This window comes from Castanea sativa, chromosome 8, assembly GCF_040712315.1.
Source record: "Castanea sativa cultivar Marrone di Chiusa Pesio chromosome 8, ASM4071231v1".
In the NCBI taxonomy this organism is placed as follows: Eukaryota; Viridiplantae; Streptophyta; class Magnoliopsida; order Fagales; family Fagaceae; genus Castanea; species Castanea sativa.
Genome location: NC_134020.1, coordinates 37,475,401 through 37,492,205, shown reverse-complemented (window position 1 = coordinate 37,492,205; position 16,805 = coordinate 37,475,401). Strand labels below are relative to the sequence as shown.

Genomic DNA, 16,805 nt, shown 5'->3' with positions numbered 1-16,805 from the left:
GAAAGAAGGGTTTTAGAGAGGATGAGAGAGGTTTAAAACAAGTTTCCCACGAAAAAGCTCTTTAAAAAGCTGTTTTTGGTCGTTTCGCGATTAGCGAGTCACGAGCTGAGTTGCAAGTGAGTCGCGAACCATTCTGTGTAAACTCACTACTAGATCTTAAGACTGGGCGAGTCACCAAAACGAGTAGCCAAAACTCACTACTCGCGAGAGTAGCCAGAATGAGTAGCTAACAATTCTGACACCTGTTTATCAGTACAGAACATGTTTAAACGATGAAAAACAAAGTAAGTACTAAACATGAACACAAAGAGGGATAAAAATCACTTCCAAAAACATATAAAATGATAAAAAATCTTTTTCGTTTGATCCATAAATAGTTAAGCACACACACATTACATTTAAACAAGTACAATCAAACAAATGAATAAGGCATTCATTAAACATTAAGCATGTGTGTATCAAATGTGGAATAGACCTTAGTCTAGAGTGAAGTTTCAATGATCAATTCAATCAAGTCATACACAACTAGTACTAAGTCAAATGGTCTATCTCAATTATAGAAATGAACATATATGACCTCCCACAAGAAAATGATTACATATCTTTGAAGCTTTTCATTTGGCTTCCTTACAATTCATAACATTTGATCATTTTTTATCTTTACATCACTTTTTGAGATCGATGCTTGAAATTTTTTATATTTCAATTTGATGAACAAGCTTTTGGCTTTTGGGCACCATACATTTTCATAAAAGTCACTTTCCTTTTTTCCTAGTCAGACACTAGTATATGCGACGACTTTTGCAGCTTATTATCTCTTTTCATTTTGAGATTTATATTAGTTGAGCTCTTTCAGCTAAAAAAAGATGAGTGGGAAGAGATATAGGCACAAGTCTATGCATGTATCAAAACCAACATGACTATTGACTAATCATTCATGACAAACTTGAAGATTGATTTACAACAATGATGTCAAGATTTTTCCCACAAAGATAGATGTGCATACAAGATAAGCTAAGCTCGTAAATGCATTACGCCATTAGTACGAAGGTAATAGGCCAAACTCACATGAGATATGTGCTCAAACATATATGATCAAACTTTTTGAATTTTTCACTTTTTATGTGGTTTTGAATTTTTACTCACACAAAAATAAAACATAAAAGTAAGATAAAAAACAAAAACAAAAACAATGCATATAAAGAAATGCAAGATGCACAAAATGCATGAATATATAGCATCTAATGCATGAAGGGTCATACAAAGATCAAAAGAATTAGATCAAGGATCAAAAGAGTAAGAGCTCAATCATAGGAACCCTTCCTCATCCAAAAGGAACAATTGTTTGGAATGAGTAACTTATGGGAAGAGAAACGAGGGTTGGAAAAATGAGAACTGGAGATGCGCATAGACAAGGAGTTAAGAGCATTAAACACTTTCTTTAACAATATGATATTTTCACTCAAATCCAGTTTACATTTTTTGGCATAACTTCCAAAAAACTCAAGTTTCTCTTTTCTTTTGATTCTTTTAATAGCTTGAAACTTAGAACAATGAGGTCTTAGATGACCAAAAGCACCACAATGGTGACAAACAATGTGTTTAGGTCCATTAAGCTTTTTCGGAAGAGATTTAGCCATATGATTTTGTTCTCTCTTCAACTTACGACATTGAGGTCTTATATGACTAATCACACCACAGTGGTGGCAAGTTTGAACAAATTTAGATCCATTCAAAACCTTAATTTGAGACCTAAACGTAGGCTTATGCTTAAGAGCCTTTCTCTCCACTTTTTGTCTTCTTTTGTTTGAGGAATGTACACCGATTTGTTCTTTGAGGTTGAACACACAATAGGCACAAAATCGGGTATCACAACATGGTTGCAACAAATATTTTCATCATTTTTAACAGTAGGTTCAGCAATCAAACACTTGGCATGCATCTTAAGAGATTTATTTTCACATTTAAGATCATCAACTAATTTTTGAACAAAACAAGCTTAGCATCCAAGTCCATATTCAAACATTTAAACTCCTTTATTTTTTCAAGAGAATTTTCAGCAAGTTTCTTGTACTTTTCCACTAATTTATTAGATTCATTGAGCTTAGCAATCAAATCACCCTTTTCACAAATGAACTTGCTAAAATTCTTTTGAATCTTCTTAACATTTTTCTTCAAGAGTTTGATGTTAGGAATATCAACAAAATCCAAAGATTCATCTAACGTAGCATCACAATCATGAGGATTATCACTTATAGAGGCATTTTCACAAACACGTGGCTTGTTACATTCATCAACATCCAAAACATGCATAGAAGAATACAAAGCACTATCCATGACAAATAAACACAAGGGGACAAGGATCACACTTAGGTATTCAAACCACAACAAATGTACCTACTCTGATACCAATTTAATGTTCAAAAAGTGTGTAAAACACCTATGAACGTTTAGACCCCCAATTTACAAATTACCAACACAAGCTTATTATCAAACAATGTATGTGCGAAATATGAAAATAAGCTAAATCAGAATAGGTAAAACAATCTAAACCGAAATTAATCACAAACACAACAGCAATTAAAAGGTAAAGATTAAGGGAAAAGAGATGCAAACACAAAGACAACACAACGATGTGTTATCGAAGAGGAAATCGAAGTCCTCAATATAAAACCTCTCCGCCGCCCTCCGAGCAGTCAATAATCCACTAGAGAATAAAGTTGGGATACATGAACAATAGAAGACCCTTCAACCTAAGCCCTCCAAGCTTCTTGCTCGAACGAGGTTACGCCGAACCTTTGTCTTCTCTAGCTTACTAGATTCCGCTATAGCCTATAGCATCATCCAATATCAATTGATCCCTTCCTAACTGCTTCCCAAGCACCAAATAGCCTTCTCACAGATGTGTGTATGGTGAGAAAAGGATTTGGCTAAATGTACCTCTCAAGGATGTAATAATAGAGAGGGTGAAAGTAGAAGAATTTAGAGAATCAAAGGATGGAGATTGTGGATGAGTCAATCTTGTTTTTCTCTAGGGTTTCTCTCTCAAAATTCTCTCTAGGAGCTCTCTACAATACGTGGGTATATGGAGTATTTATACTGGTGTGTGTTTGGAATGCGAAAGGTTAGTTTTAGTCAAATAGGGCATTCCGGTGACTCGAGCTCGCAACTGGAACAAGTCGCGAGTTTGAGTCACGACCTAACTGCCAGGCCAGCTAAAGGTTTTGTCCTGTAGTGCGAAAGTTGATGTGACCCTTTAGTTTCCCCTGCATGCTTCACATGCGTGCCTCTTTTTGGTGACTCGCCAGGCGCGAGCCACTTGTGAGGTCTAGTCGCGAGCCCCTGCTTGAGTGCACACTCTTAAGCTTTTCTTCACACTCTCTCACACACTACCCTTACATAATTCCCACCTAAATATAAGGGTGTCTAAATGTTGAATTACAAGCAAATTGGCACAGAATAAATCTAACAAAATGATTGAATAAATTCAATCTTATACTTATAAAAAAAGAAAAGGCACATGATGTCTAGGCATCTGTTAGGCCTTGGTAAAAGTTTATGCTTTAATTGGGTGGGGTCTACTTGATAAACTAACATTGGGGAAAACTAACTAAAGGGGCCATCGTGTGATTTTAGAGAAAAGAATAGACAAAATCATGTAAACTGGGATCTATGAAATTTTTGTGGGGGCCAATCATTACAATTTTAAGAACTCATCCTATTTTAATTTATTACTATAAAGGGATTTCAAAGTTTTGGGGGCCATGGCCCCCCAATGTTACATGTGCCTCCGCCTTTGGTCACAACAGTACAAAACACTAGTAATTTTTATTCTTGATTTTTTTTTTTGATTAATGCTTTGAGCCTGAAAATTTAATTAAAGGTTTCTCCTGATTGTACCAAAAGATATTAGTCACAATTGTGACTCTCCCTATATTATTGATATATTCCATATAGACATATTACACATTCTATGCAAGACTCATTAGTCATCCAATCCAAACATGTTATTTAACTTTTTATTTGGGTTGTTGCTATGAAAGCATCATGCTTCATATATAAGTCAAAGTTTTTCTTTATGACTTTTTATTTTCCCCAATAAAGAAGACACATTTGGTATTGAAAAAAATAATTAAAAAGAGTTGTAATAAAAGTTGTGGTCCTCAAAACGTTAAAGATAAATGAGTGCAAAAACTAAGCCAAAAGAGGGAGTAGGGAGTTGCAAATAGTCTCATCTCTTCAGGGGCGGCGTCAAGTGTAATTCAGGGTGGTCATAAGACCAACTTGACTTTCAAATAAAAATAAAAAATTAGATTGCTTAAAAAATAAGAATGTTAAATTAAAATGGGTTGTTGACCACCCTAGCAGAAAAAACTTGACCACCTAAAAAAATTGACATCCTAATTGAAAATTTGAGTCCATTAAAAATAAAATTTGGCCTCTCCAAAATTTTGATCTGTTGAAGATTGAACCAAAAAATTGCGAGAAATGCTATATTCACAACATTTTCACAATATTTTTACAATAAATCATAAATAACAGGTTGTTACAGGTGGACCAAACAAGTAATAATAGTGGTATGTAAATTTGAACCAGTAACAAATTACCATCTTGAATTTGTAGTAAAAGTGTTATGGACGTAGCATTTCTAAAAAATTTCCCAAACAAACAAATTAGACCAAAAGCCCAAATCAAATGTTAAATTGTGATGTTTTAAATTGTTTTTAGAATGCATATTTTTTATTATTATAAAAAATTGCATATTTTCAAATAGCTAGTTGGTTAGTGCTTGCTTTAATCTTTAGTTGAATTTGTTGGATTTATGTGATACATCTTGTACATACGCATATGCACTAAAATCATGATTAATTTAACAGTTTAATGCTAGGCTGAACATATTGAATGAACTTATAGTTTACCATTTATTCTTTTGCTATCATTTGAATTAATTGCAAGATTCATCTTCTAGGCAAATTCATATTGACTTGAATAATATTATTTTAGGTCGTAGGCTATAAGATAATTTCACATATTTTTGTCTTAATGATCAAAATGAAACAAAAAGAGCGTATTTATAAAAAAGTTCTTGTCAACCTCTTACCCATGATTTCCCTAAAAAAGAAATTAGTAGAGCATTGCAGTGATTTAATCTTGATTAATTAAAAATAATACAAAAATTGGTTGGAACAGATCATAAAAAAGGATGATGTATTTTGTTCATAATGTTACTTATTTAGGTAAGATGTTGGTAATTGAATGAGAGATTAATGGCTTAATGATTATTTAGTTGTGCATATAAAAATATAGTTGATGACATTAATAATGAAGCTATTATACAATAATTTCAAAATATGAAAAACTCATAAAATGAAATTTTAAAACTTTATGTATTTGTGCTTTTTATTTTATTTTATTTTTTTATGATGATGATATATTCGGATTTTATTTTTACTAAAATTTTGGAACTGCCATATCTCAATATATTAAAAAGGAAACCTTTAAGGCCGAAATAGACTAGCAAAGCAAGAGATGACTTTTTTTCTTAAATGCGAGTGAACGTGAGCAGTGTCTCTTCAGGTTACCTGAAGTGAAGAAGGGGAAAATAAGATGGTTAATCAATCTGATTCTCGAGTCTAGCATACCTTTTTTTATTTTTGGGGTTGAGATAGAGTCAAGTGTACTTGAACTATGGGATACAATTCAATATTCTCAGATCTTTTACTTTGACTGCAGTGTCATCTCAAAAAAGCAAGGCCGTTTGCACCCTCTAATTAGAATCATAGAACAGCATCGATAATTAAAAAATTCTCAAGAATGTTAGAAGATGTGACTTTATTGTTATCTCTAGGATTTACGTACATCAATTTTGCCACAACTTATTTATATGGCAACTTTTTCAATCATTTGCAATTGATCACTTCAATGAGTTATTGCAAAAAAAAGTGTCTATAAATTTTCTCATAAACAAATGACATTAAAATCTTAACATTCTTTTCATTAATAAAAATAATGGCATTGCATATATGTTAATCTAATAATAACAAATTATTGAAATTAAAAAAAATTGGTGTCGTACGTACGTAGGATTGTATTGTTTCCAATGGATAACAGCATTTATCCAGAGCTACTTTACACTTGTGTCAATTTTGCTTTTTCAACCTCGATCTTTCAGTGAAATTTCCTTGTACTTGACCGTACAAAGTAAAGTAAAAGACAAGAAAACGTGTACGCACAACTGAAGCAATACAATATTTCAAGTCCTCTAGCATATGCTCTCTTTGATCTTATAAATTAGTGGCTGTAGAGCTCGTCGAAAGCATCCGAAGCCTTTCATTTTCTTTCCCACCTCGTCATCTTTTCATTCAAACTTGTCTGCCATAATTTAGCCATGGAGATTGTTAGTCCTGCAATCCATGAGAAAGCAAGTCTGTCGTCTCGTGTGTGGTGGTTGTTCGAGGCCTTGCCTAAGAGGTTGACAGCCAAGGTGATTGAGACTGCTAGTAACACAAAAAAACTTGCCCAAGATGATCCGAGAAGAGTAACTCATTCGATAAAAGTGGGACTGGCACTCTCCTTGGTTTCATTATTCTACTACTATCAACCACTCTATGACAATTTTGGTGTCTCAGCAATGTGGGCTGTAATGACTGTGGTTGTCGTCTTTGAATTCTCTGTAGGTAAGTTGGTAACAATCATTTCTTTTTGGTAACATCTTTTAACTCGTTAAAAAATACAAATATGTACTCAAGTACACATCTAGGGGTGAAATTTAAATTTTCTTGCTTATACTTCAAGGAAAAGTATAGAATTCTAATTCTCTGACTATGCTTTTGATCGCACTTTTCAGGAGCCACTCTTGGAAAAGGTTTAAATAGGGCATTGGCAACATTACTAGCGGGTGCTCTAGGACTTGCAGCACACCACTTAGCTAACCTATCTGGCCACATAGGTGAGCCCATTTTACTTGGGCTTTTTGTCTTCATACAAGGTAAGCATATTTATCAAAAAAGTTGTGTTTATTACACACAAACTATTACATACAATTTTATATATTTAGTTTTTGAATAGAAATTATAACTTCAAGTCATGATAAATCATGACTCTAAGTTATAGTTTTAATTCAAAAATGAAATTTGTAAAACTGTGTATAACAAGTAATTAGCCTTCAAAGAAATATTGAATCATGAATCATATAACTAAGTCATTAATTATTTTATGCACTTGTCATGTATGTTGTGTTTTCAGCTGCAACATCAACATTTGTACGATTTTTTCCAAAAATCAAGGCCAGATATGATTATGGGTTGTTGATATTCATATTGACATTCTCATTGATATCTGTGTCTGGTTTTCGAGATGCTGAGATATTAGAATTAGCGTACAAGAGACTATCAACCATTCTCATAGGTGGCTCAAGCTGTGTGATTATCTCCATTTTGGTTCGCCCTATTTGGGCGGGTGAAGATCTTCACAATCTCATTGCTCTCAACATGGAAAAGCTAGCCAACTTCTTAGAACATCCATCCATAACAGGTACAAATACTCCACCGATTTATGCATATAATATATCACATGTATGGGTCGAAAAAATACATACATGAGACGGAAAAAAAAAAAAAGCTCACATCACAAACTAACATGCTAAATGTCCTTTTTTATCACTCATTCTATGAGCCTTTTTACTAACACAATCCAACAAATTTATAGAATACTTCAAAACATCAGAGAATGGAGAGTCTAATGACGGCAAGTCGTTTCTGCAAGGATACAAAAGTGTTCTCAATTCGAAAAGTAATGAAGAATCTTTGGTGGGTATAAACTAAAAAGTTCTCTCTCTCTCTCTCTCTCTCTCTCAAAATTATCATTAAGTGTTTGATATTCATCTTCTGTGTATTGGCAGGCAAATTTTGCAAGATGGGAACCATGTCATGGACAGTTCAATTTTCGCCATCCATGGAAACAATACCTTACAATTGGAACCCTAACTCGCGAATGTGCATACCGAATTGATGCGCTTAGTGGCCACCTCAACTCCGATATTCAAGTAATATTAAAACCCATTTCATATTTGATCATTGTCCAAATACACTGTGCTCTAAACCAATTTAGGCACCTAATAACTAAAACAAGAAAAGAAAAAAGAAAAAGTTTGTCTAGTTGATGACTAGGAATGACCTTTTTTTCATAAAAAAAGTACATGCGTGTATGGGAAAAAGTAACAATAATATTAAATAAAGAAATTATAAGACACCCATTGCGCATATGATTAGCCATACATATATACTTTCATCACCTAGTTAATAAAAAAATAAAAAAAAATACTTTCCTCACCTTAGTAATAGTATCCTCTGCTACCTTTGCAGGCCATGCCAGAAATTTGCAGTAAAATCCAGGAGGCATGCACAACAATGAGCTTGGAAAGTGGCAAATGCCTAAGAGAATTAGCATGTGGAGTGAGAGCAATGACTCACCCATCATCGGCAAAACCCCATATTTCAAAAGCTAAAATTGCGGCCAAGAAACTCAAATTGTTACTCAAGTCAAGCTTATGGGAACAAGATGCTGACCTCTTAGCAGTGATACCAAGTGTCACTGTGGCTTCATTACTAATTGATATTGTCAACTGCACAGAGAAAATCGCTGATTCTGTGCTTGAGCTTGCCTCCTTAGCACATTTTGAGAGTGTAGACCCTACTGTATCCCCAGAAAAATCACAAGTGGGACAAGGTGAACCAGATAAACCGCTCACTGAGATTGCTTGCCCTCAAGTTGTTATAATAGTTGATGGGTCAGAAAATGACAATCCTCCGGGACCCTTGACTAATAGACACATTGAAATGTAAATATTTTACTAACATTTAACGATGATATTGTACCTGAACTAGGTTATTGTAAAGTTCGGGTGTATAATTGAGTTAAATTCTTCTACAATCAAGTTGAAAAGAACTAATAAATTGTTCAAATTTACCCTACATATGATAATTTGATAGTAGCAATAATATTAAGAAATTTATTGCTTTCCCATGATATCTTACTTTGTTTCTTTACTGTAATTTTTTTTTTTTTGAGGAATAACTGTAAATTTTCTTTAATTTCAACAACGTGGGGCTCCTTAAATTGAATGGTTTATGCCTTATATGAGATTCTCTTTCGCCATTACTATGACTTTATCAAATCAGCTTTAAATTCTTTTTACTACAGGGATTTTGTTTTTGTCATTAGAGAAGTAAAATTTTTGTGCCATATCTTTGCCCATTGAGCCGCCTTTTGTTATTGGAATGGACCTATTAACATCTCTTTCTCTCCCTGATTGAGTTTTTGAAGGAAAAATTCTGGTTTTGCATCTCATGCAAAACCCATAGCGGAAGCGACGAACTAGGGTCTATTTCATTCATGATTGATAACGTGCAAAACATAAATTTCAGAATTTAAGAACAAGATAGCGTACCTTGGTGTGGAGAAATTCAAAACAAAGATTAGAAGCACTTGGGAACACTTTTAATCTTCACTCCAATTCCACTTTACGCCCAAGATGTGTAGTCTCTCAATCAGTTTTTCAAAGGGAGAATGAAAGTGTGTCTCACACTCTCTCACACACCGTTTCTTTTTCTTTTCTAATATCATCTTATAAAAATTTTGTATGTTTCTCCCTTTATAACTAACTGATTATCTAATTGGGTTGGCCTATTGGGCCTTTCCAATTGGGCTTTAGTGTGTGGCTTGGAGTGGGACCAAAAGGGACCAATAAGACACTAGCTCCAATGGGCCTTGGGCTTTTCCGTTAACTCTTGACAAGTCCAAAGTTACCATTAATTATATTTAATACCACTATATAAATATAATTGCACTCTAGGCCTTATTAATAAATTATATCCCAAGACTTTATTATACACGTAACCCCTTCATAAAATATTCGTAGTAACACAAAGTCATAAATGTAGACTGCCACTTTGTAAATTACTACATCTTATCCTTGAGTACCCGGTTTAATTCTTTAAAGTTATTCATTATATATTTATGAAATCCAATTTCATAAATATATACTTTAGCAATTTCTTACTAAAGTGGTTAGGCCTAACTCTCTGAATAACTGAACCATTAAACTTATCTCAAGGGAATATTTTATATCTCCATCAAGAGACTATGAATTCCATCTTGAGAATATATGTTCCATCAACACTAAATGTGGCTGCCCAACATACTGAGGTTTTGACCGTCATTTCAGATCTCACTCCTCATATATCAAAGCAACCTACACTTCATGATCAAGTCCATTATTCTCTCAGGATTAAGAGTTCATGCAAATAGAAGTCGTGAGATTTATTATTCATTTGACAGTCGTTAGGAGAATAATAAATCTCACAGCGGTCCAGTTCAATATGTTTTAACTCTTAAAACATATCAACATATCAACTAGAAGTTTCCACTTCCATGATCAAGACAAATCATCTTAGTTGACACGTTATAGTCTTCGCAGATGAAATGCCCAATTTCATCACCGACTACGAACTACAAATTCTGAGTTTACAAAGAACTTGTGATTTACATCTTCTGTGATTTTTCACATAAATCACATACAATGCATCTCATGGACTATATGATAATGTCCCATATTCATGTTACCATTATTTTAGATAATAATAAAATGACTTTATTAATCACAATATTAAGTCATACATCATGTCTTACATAATGTCATACATAATATCATACATAGCATCATACAATAGGATTTAAGGGCACTAATCCTAACAGTTTTCTTTTCCATCATAAAATTAGAGATAAGAATGAACCACTTCTCCTTTTCCTTAATATATATGTTTATTAAAAATAATAAAACTAAAAAGTAAAACACTCAAATTAATTTTGGAGTGGCCTAGGCTAAGTGTCCTTCTCTTCTTCCTGGTATTTTGTGTAAGCGAGAGTACCTCTTTCACAGGCAATGAAATTCAAGAAAAGTTAGGTGCAATTTTGTAGATATTGTACTTAAAATTTCTTAATTATGTTCAATTATATGGTTGCATTAACTAATAATTTTTTTATAAAAAATATATTAATTAATGCAGCTATATAGGAAAAAAATGTTTATTAGTAAATGCAACCACATGGTTTATTGTATTTTAAATTATTTATGTAAAGATGTAATACATCTGGAATGCAAGTAAACCTTTTAGTTTTTGCTTAACAGCTTCGATCGTTACAACTCTAGTCATTTTTTTCTTTCCTCTTGTTTGACAAGGGAAAAAATTCAATTGTATCTCATAACCTATGATATCAATTAAGGGCTTGCTTGGATTAAGAGGGGAGGGAGGAGGAGTAGAGGAGAATAAAATAAACTAATTTTTGGCAAACTCTACGATCTACTATTCCTCCTTCTCCGTTAATTCAAATGGACCATAATTGAGCCTGTTTGATATGACTTTAAAGTGAAAATAAGCTAATTTTATGTATTGTTTTTAAATACAACATTTTTTTTTACATAATAATTGGGGGGAGTTGGCGGCGGTTTGGGCTGATAAGGTAAACTTGGGGCCCTAGGAGTACATACTATAAAACAACCTTTTCATTGTATAAATTGATAATAATCATAATATGATACAAAATTATCAAGCTAAGAAATTTCAAACGGAATATTGGTCGATATGCTCTACTTGCTAAAGTTACCATAGCTTATAAAAAAACAATGTTTATAGCCATATATTATGAAGTTCAACGACATTATGATAATTGTAGGAAATGGCGTGGGAAATTCCTTTGACTACTTCAAATGCTTAAGTTGGTAGCAAGTGGGTTCAGTGTCCACACTGACCATACAAAATGATCATCATGAGCAGCGGTCTGCAGAAAAAGCAAGAGATAATTAAAGATGTAAAGAGAAAATGTGCGGTTTGCGTTGTCTTCCACTATGTTCTCTTGCTGGGTATATATGTTTATTTTAATTGAAATCAAAGGTAGTGAAATTAGCATAAACTTTTTCAGTGATTTGCAAGAGCATCTATCACTTTAATACTCTACTACACTTATCATAAACTAGTTTTGCGCTTTTGCCTACATATAATCCAATTTGTCTAGGTTTTGACCTTTTAGTAGAAAATAACATTTTAAAACATATTAGCCTCTTTAAGACCATTCCTTTTTTAAGATTGAATCCGAGAAAAAACGAGGAGCAAAAATTGTAATGAAAGGCAATTCCGACAAAAAGGCCTAGTGGGCTGACACACCAACTGCAGATTCTTTTAAGATGTAAAGTATTCTCCGACTCTGACTTATGTTGCACATATATTCTTTATTTAGAGAGCCATTCACCTAGGATCTAGCACTGAATTAATTGATTGAAGAGTTTTTTTTTTTGGTAAAAATTGCATAGCTTATGGGTTTTGGGATGGTAATTTTGCCTGACCTGCGGGTACTCAGCCCAGTCCGACTCTAATGGGCTGGGTTTTACCCGGTTTGATAAGAAATAGGGATGGGTATGGATTAAAAAAAAAACAAAGTGGGTCTCGGCCGGGTTCGAGTTTTTGATAAAACCCGGCCTGAAACCTGGACTTGGTTACTATGATATAACTAAAAACCCCTTTTATATATATATATATATATATATATAAACAAACCCTAATTCCCTAACCCACTCACATCTCATGCCCACCCCAGAATTCAGCTCACATCTCACGACTCACTCGCTCTCACTTTCACACCTCACATAGTCACACTCTCAAGCATTGCCGCGGCGTCGCCCAAGCATTTGAAATCCAGCCAGCTCTCTGCCTCTCACCGCTGGTTTGTTCTAGGGTTTCTTCTTCTTCTTCTCTCTCTCTCTCTCTCAAAAAAAAAATATGGTTCTCACTCGCGAAGCGACTTACCCTTGAGAACTGGACATTCTCCCTTACTAGCAATGTGGTCTCTTTCGCCATTTTCACGATCACCCTTGCCATTGTCGCCTTTTGGCAACTCACCCTTAAGATCACCATCACCTTTATGCCCATTAAACAATGAGTAAGTGTGTGAATTTGTAGTTAATCATGTTTAATTATGATGGGATTAATAGTATTGAGCTATATTTGTGAATCAGTATAATTATGAATTTGTGCCCATTAATCAGTGAGTATGTGTAATAATGAATGTGTAAATATTTGTTTTGATTAATAGAATTTATAACTCCCAAACTTCTGAACCAATTGGGAGTCTGAAATCCCCAATGGTGGACTTAGTGGGAGAGGATTTGGAGGTAAAGGAACAAGAAGGGAGTCAAGGGATAGAGGAAGAGGGAGGCAAGAGGGTACAAATGAGGATGGGTATACAAGTAGAAAAAGAAAGACTACCTCAGATGTTTTGGAGCATTTTACAAGGAAGAAAGTTGATGAGAAATTTAAAGCCCAATGCCATCATTGTAGGCAATTTTACTTGGGTGATTCTAGTCAAAGTACAACCCATTTGCGTAATCATTTAGCAAGATGTCCACAGTTGAAGTTTAAAGATATAAGGGATATGCGACAAAAACTGTTAATTAGACAACAAAATAAGGTGGATGAAACGATGAGTTTAGATGCTTACCAATTTGATCAAGTCAAAGTGAGGAATAATCTTGCTCGTATGGTCATCTTACATGAATACCCACTTTCAATGGTCGAACCACATTGGGTTTAGAGATTTTGTGGGTTCTCTTCAACCTTTGTTTAAACTTGTCTCAAAAAATACTTTGAAGAGTGATATTCTTAAAATTTATGATAATGAGAGGGAGAAAGCTTTGAAGATGACGGACAAAAATGGAAGTAGGATAATAGTTACAATTGATATGTGGACTTCAAGTAACAAAAAGAGAGGGTTCATAGTCATTACCGCTCACTTTATCGATCAAACTTGGATGTTGCAAACCCGGGTTTTAAAGTTTTTTTTTTTTAATCTACGAGTGTTAAATCTATTAAACCATATGAATTGAGTTTACGATATTAGGTTAAATTGAATGTTAAAGACTTTATGTTTAGAATGTTTATTGACTTATGTTAAATTGAATGTTTAGAGTTTATGTTAAATTGAATGTTTATTGAGCTATGTTATAATTATTCTTATTATTTTTCTAGGTTTATTTATGTTCCTTCTCCACACACAAAAGATGTCCTTACTGAAGTCCTTATTGATTTTTTTTTAAAGTGGAACATTGATAGGAAATTGTCTATAATAACGGTTGATAATTGTAGTACTAATAATGCCATGATAAGACTTCTCTTGAACAAGCTTGATACTAGTTCTCTTATGTTGGGTGGGTCTATGTTGAATATGAGGTGTGCTGCACATATTTTGAATTTGATTGTTCAAGATGGGTTGTCTCTTATTGGTGATGGTATTGAAAGGATTCGTAATAGTGTGATTTATTGGACTAGATCACCAAAAAGGAGGTAGAAATTTGATGATAATGCACGTTAATTGCATGTTCAAAAGAGTTGGTCTTAGATTGTAAGACACGTTGGAATTCAACTTACTTAATGCTTTCTACTGCATTGATTTATAAAGATGTTTTCCCTCGTTTGGCTAAACGTGAAGCATCTTACTTGTTTGCCACATGACAATGATTGGGAGTTAGCCAAAGATATTTGTGGGAGGTTGGAGTTGTTTTGTAGTGTGACTGAGTTTTTCTCTGGTCGTAAGTACCTTACAACTAATATGTATTTCATTTTGGTGTGTGAGTTGAAAATTACATTGAATGAATGTAGTTTGTCTTCAAATGAGATGATAAGTAGGATGACAGAAAGCATGCTTGCTAAATTTAATTCTTATTGGGCTAATGTTAATGTTGTTATGGCTGTTGCTTTTAAAATTTGCATTGCATTAGATTCATGCATTTCATGATAGATTGTTTTTTATATTTCTTTTTAAAATAAAAAAAAAGGAAAAATATGTTTTGTATTATATATCTTAGATTTGTAATCAAGATTGGCCTATTATCTTTACATAACATGCATGTGTACCTTATTTAGCTTGGATGAGCTTATTTTACTGCACTTTGCTAGTTTTAGCTATGTAGTGCATGTTGTATGAGAGTTGTTTATAGTTTTTAATCACATGATCTTGATTTTGAAGTCATATGCTTTCGATTGCTAGGACTAGAACTTAATGAGAAAGGAAAAAATAACCATCTCACCACTGTTTACTGACCAATCATGAACACCTTAGTGCATATCGTAAGATTTTGTGCTTGAGAAAGTGTAAAACATGCACAAAAAGAACATAAGGTGTAGTCTTGGATTAATAATAAAATTGGTGTGTACATTATTGAGATATAATAATGATGACACAAATAAATAAAATTGGTGTGTACATTATCTGGCTTAAATATCAATTTAATAACGAAATAAAATTGGTGTGTAAAGAAACTTACATGATTGCAAGCTTGTTTCCTAGGAGATGTGAGAGTTATATGATGTAACTCTCTAGATGATAGTCTCTTTCAAACTTATGTGATGAATAATATAGAAATTGTGATTGATTACTATTTACATATTACCTCACATGTATCTCATACTATGACTAGTTGCACACATTACACAAGTTATTCTTTACTAAACTCAATACATAAAATTGTGTGTGAATTTGTTTTGGCCATCCAAGATTATATATTCCTTGATTTTGATGCAAAATATGTTTAATTTTTGAGTTTTTGGGGACAAAAAGTGTGAAAATCTTCTTTTTGGAAGATTTGAGTTGAATTTAAGTGTTTTTGAAAAACTTTTAAACTCATACTCATGCATTTCATTCATGAATTATGGTGGTTTGATTGGTTTCTGCATAAAACTTGCAATGTTTTTCAAAAATTTCAAAATTTCAGATTTTCGATCGATCAAAGCTTCTACTCGATCGATCGAAATTGTGCTTAAAATTTTGGTTTAATCTGCCTGGCTTGATCGATGCTCGATTAATGCTCGATCGATTAAATCTATTTTTCGATTGATCGAAGCTCAATTTCAACCGATCAAAATTTGAAAGTTATGTTTTTAAAAAAGGTTTCTCGTCACATGTTCTTCACTATTTCAAACATTTTCAAAAACTTTTCTCACTTTCTCTCTTTGGCCGATCCAAACTAAAGATTTTTTTGTCTTCTTCTTCCTCAAATCTTCAAGGGTTTTTGTCCTCAAGTGTAGGTAAGACATAAATACCCTTCATTTTTTAATGAATTTACATTTTTCATGCATTTTCTTTAGGATTTTCGAACAAAAGATTTTTGGGGGTTTTGATTTTTGGGTTGTTTTTGTTCATATTTGATCATTGGGTTTTTTGTTCTTAGATGATATATACATGATTCTCATGCATTAATTTGATCAATTTTGTGTTTTGAGGAAAATTGAAATTCCTAGGGCTTGGAACTTTGTGAAATTGGGGATTTTGTTATATTGGGCTTAAATTGATGAAATTGACTTGTGCTAATGCTAGATTAACTTATTATGTGATGTTTTCTAACTAATATAATGGTTAATTGATCAATTTGGTTGAATTTTTGAAATTGGGTTTTTCGAATTCGAGGTTTTTGGACTAAACTATATGTTCAAGTCAATTGATGGTTTATAAAGTAAAATTGAACAAATTTCAATGCATTAGAGCATGCATCATATGTGCATTCATTACATGCATCATATAGATTGTTATTTATTAAGATTTTTGTGCTCTAACCCTCTCTAATGCAATATGCCCTTGGTATCTTCTTTGTTTTCTGTTTTCCTTTCTTTTTAAACCCTTAGCATCATGGTTAGGATAACTAGAGCCAACAAGAAAACCACCACTCCGTCTACCCTTGAGTTCCAAAGTGATAGGTTTAG

General features: G+C 33.3%; 1 protein-coding gene across 1 annotated transcript; it reads left to right on the top strand.

Annotated features, from left to right (window-relative positions):
• The first annotated feature begins 6,311 nt into the window (after positions 1–6,311).
• Positions 6,312–9,021, top strand: LOC142608127 (aluminum-activated malate transporter 2-like). Its single transcript, XM_075779837.1, has 6 exons — positions 6,312–6,677; positions 6,848–6,988; positions 7,246–7,533; positions 7,708–7,808; positions 7,901–8,044; positions 8,364–9,021. The coding sequence occupies exons 1-6, from the start codon at positions 6,389–6,391 to the stop codon at positions 8,841–8,843; spliced, it is 1,443 nt and encodes a 480-aa protein (XP_075635952.1). The 5' UTR covers positions 6,312–6,388; the 3' UTR covers positions 8,844–9,021.
• Positions 9,022–16,805: the final 7,784 nt, after the last annotated feature.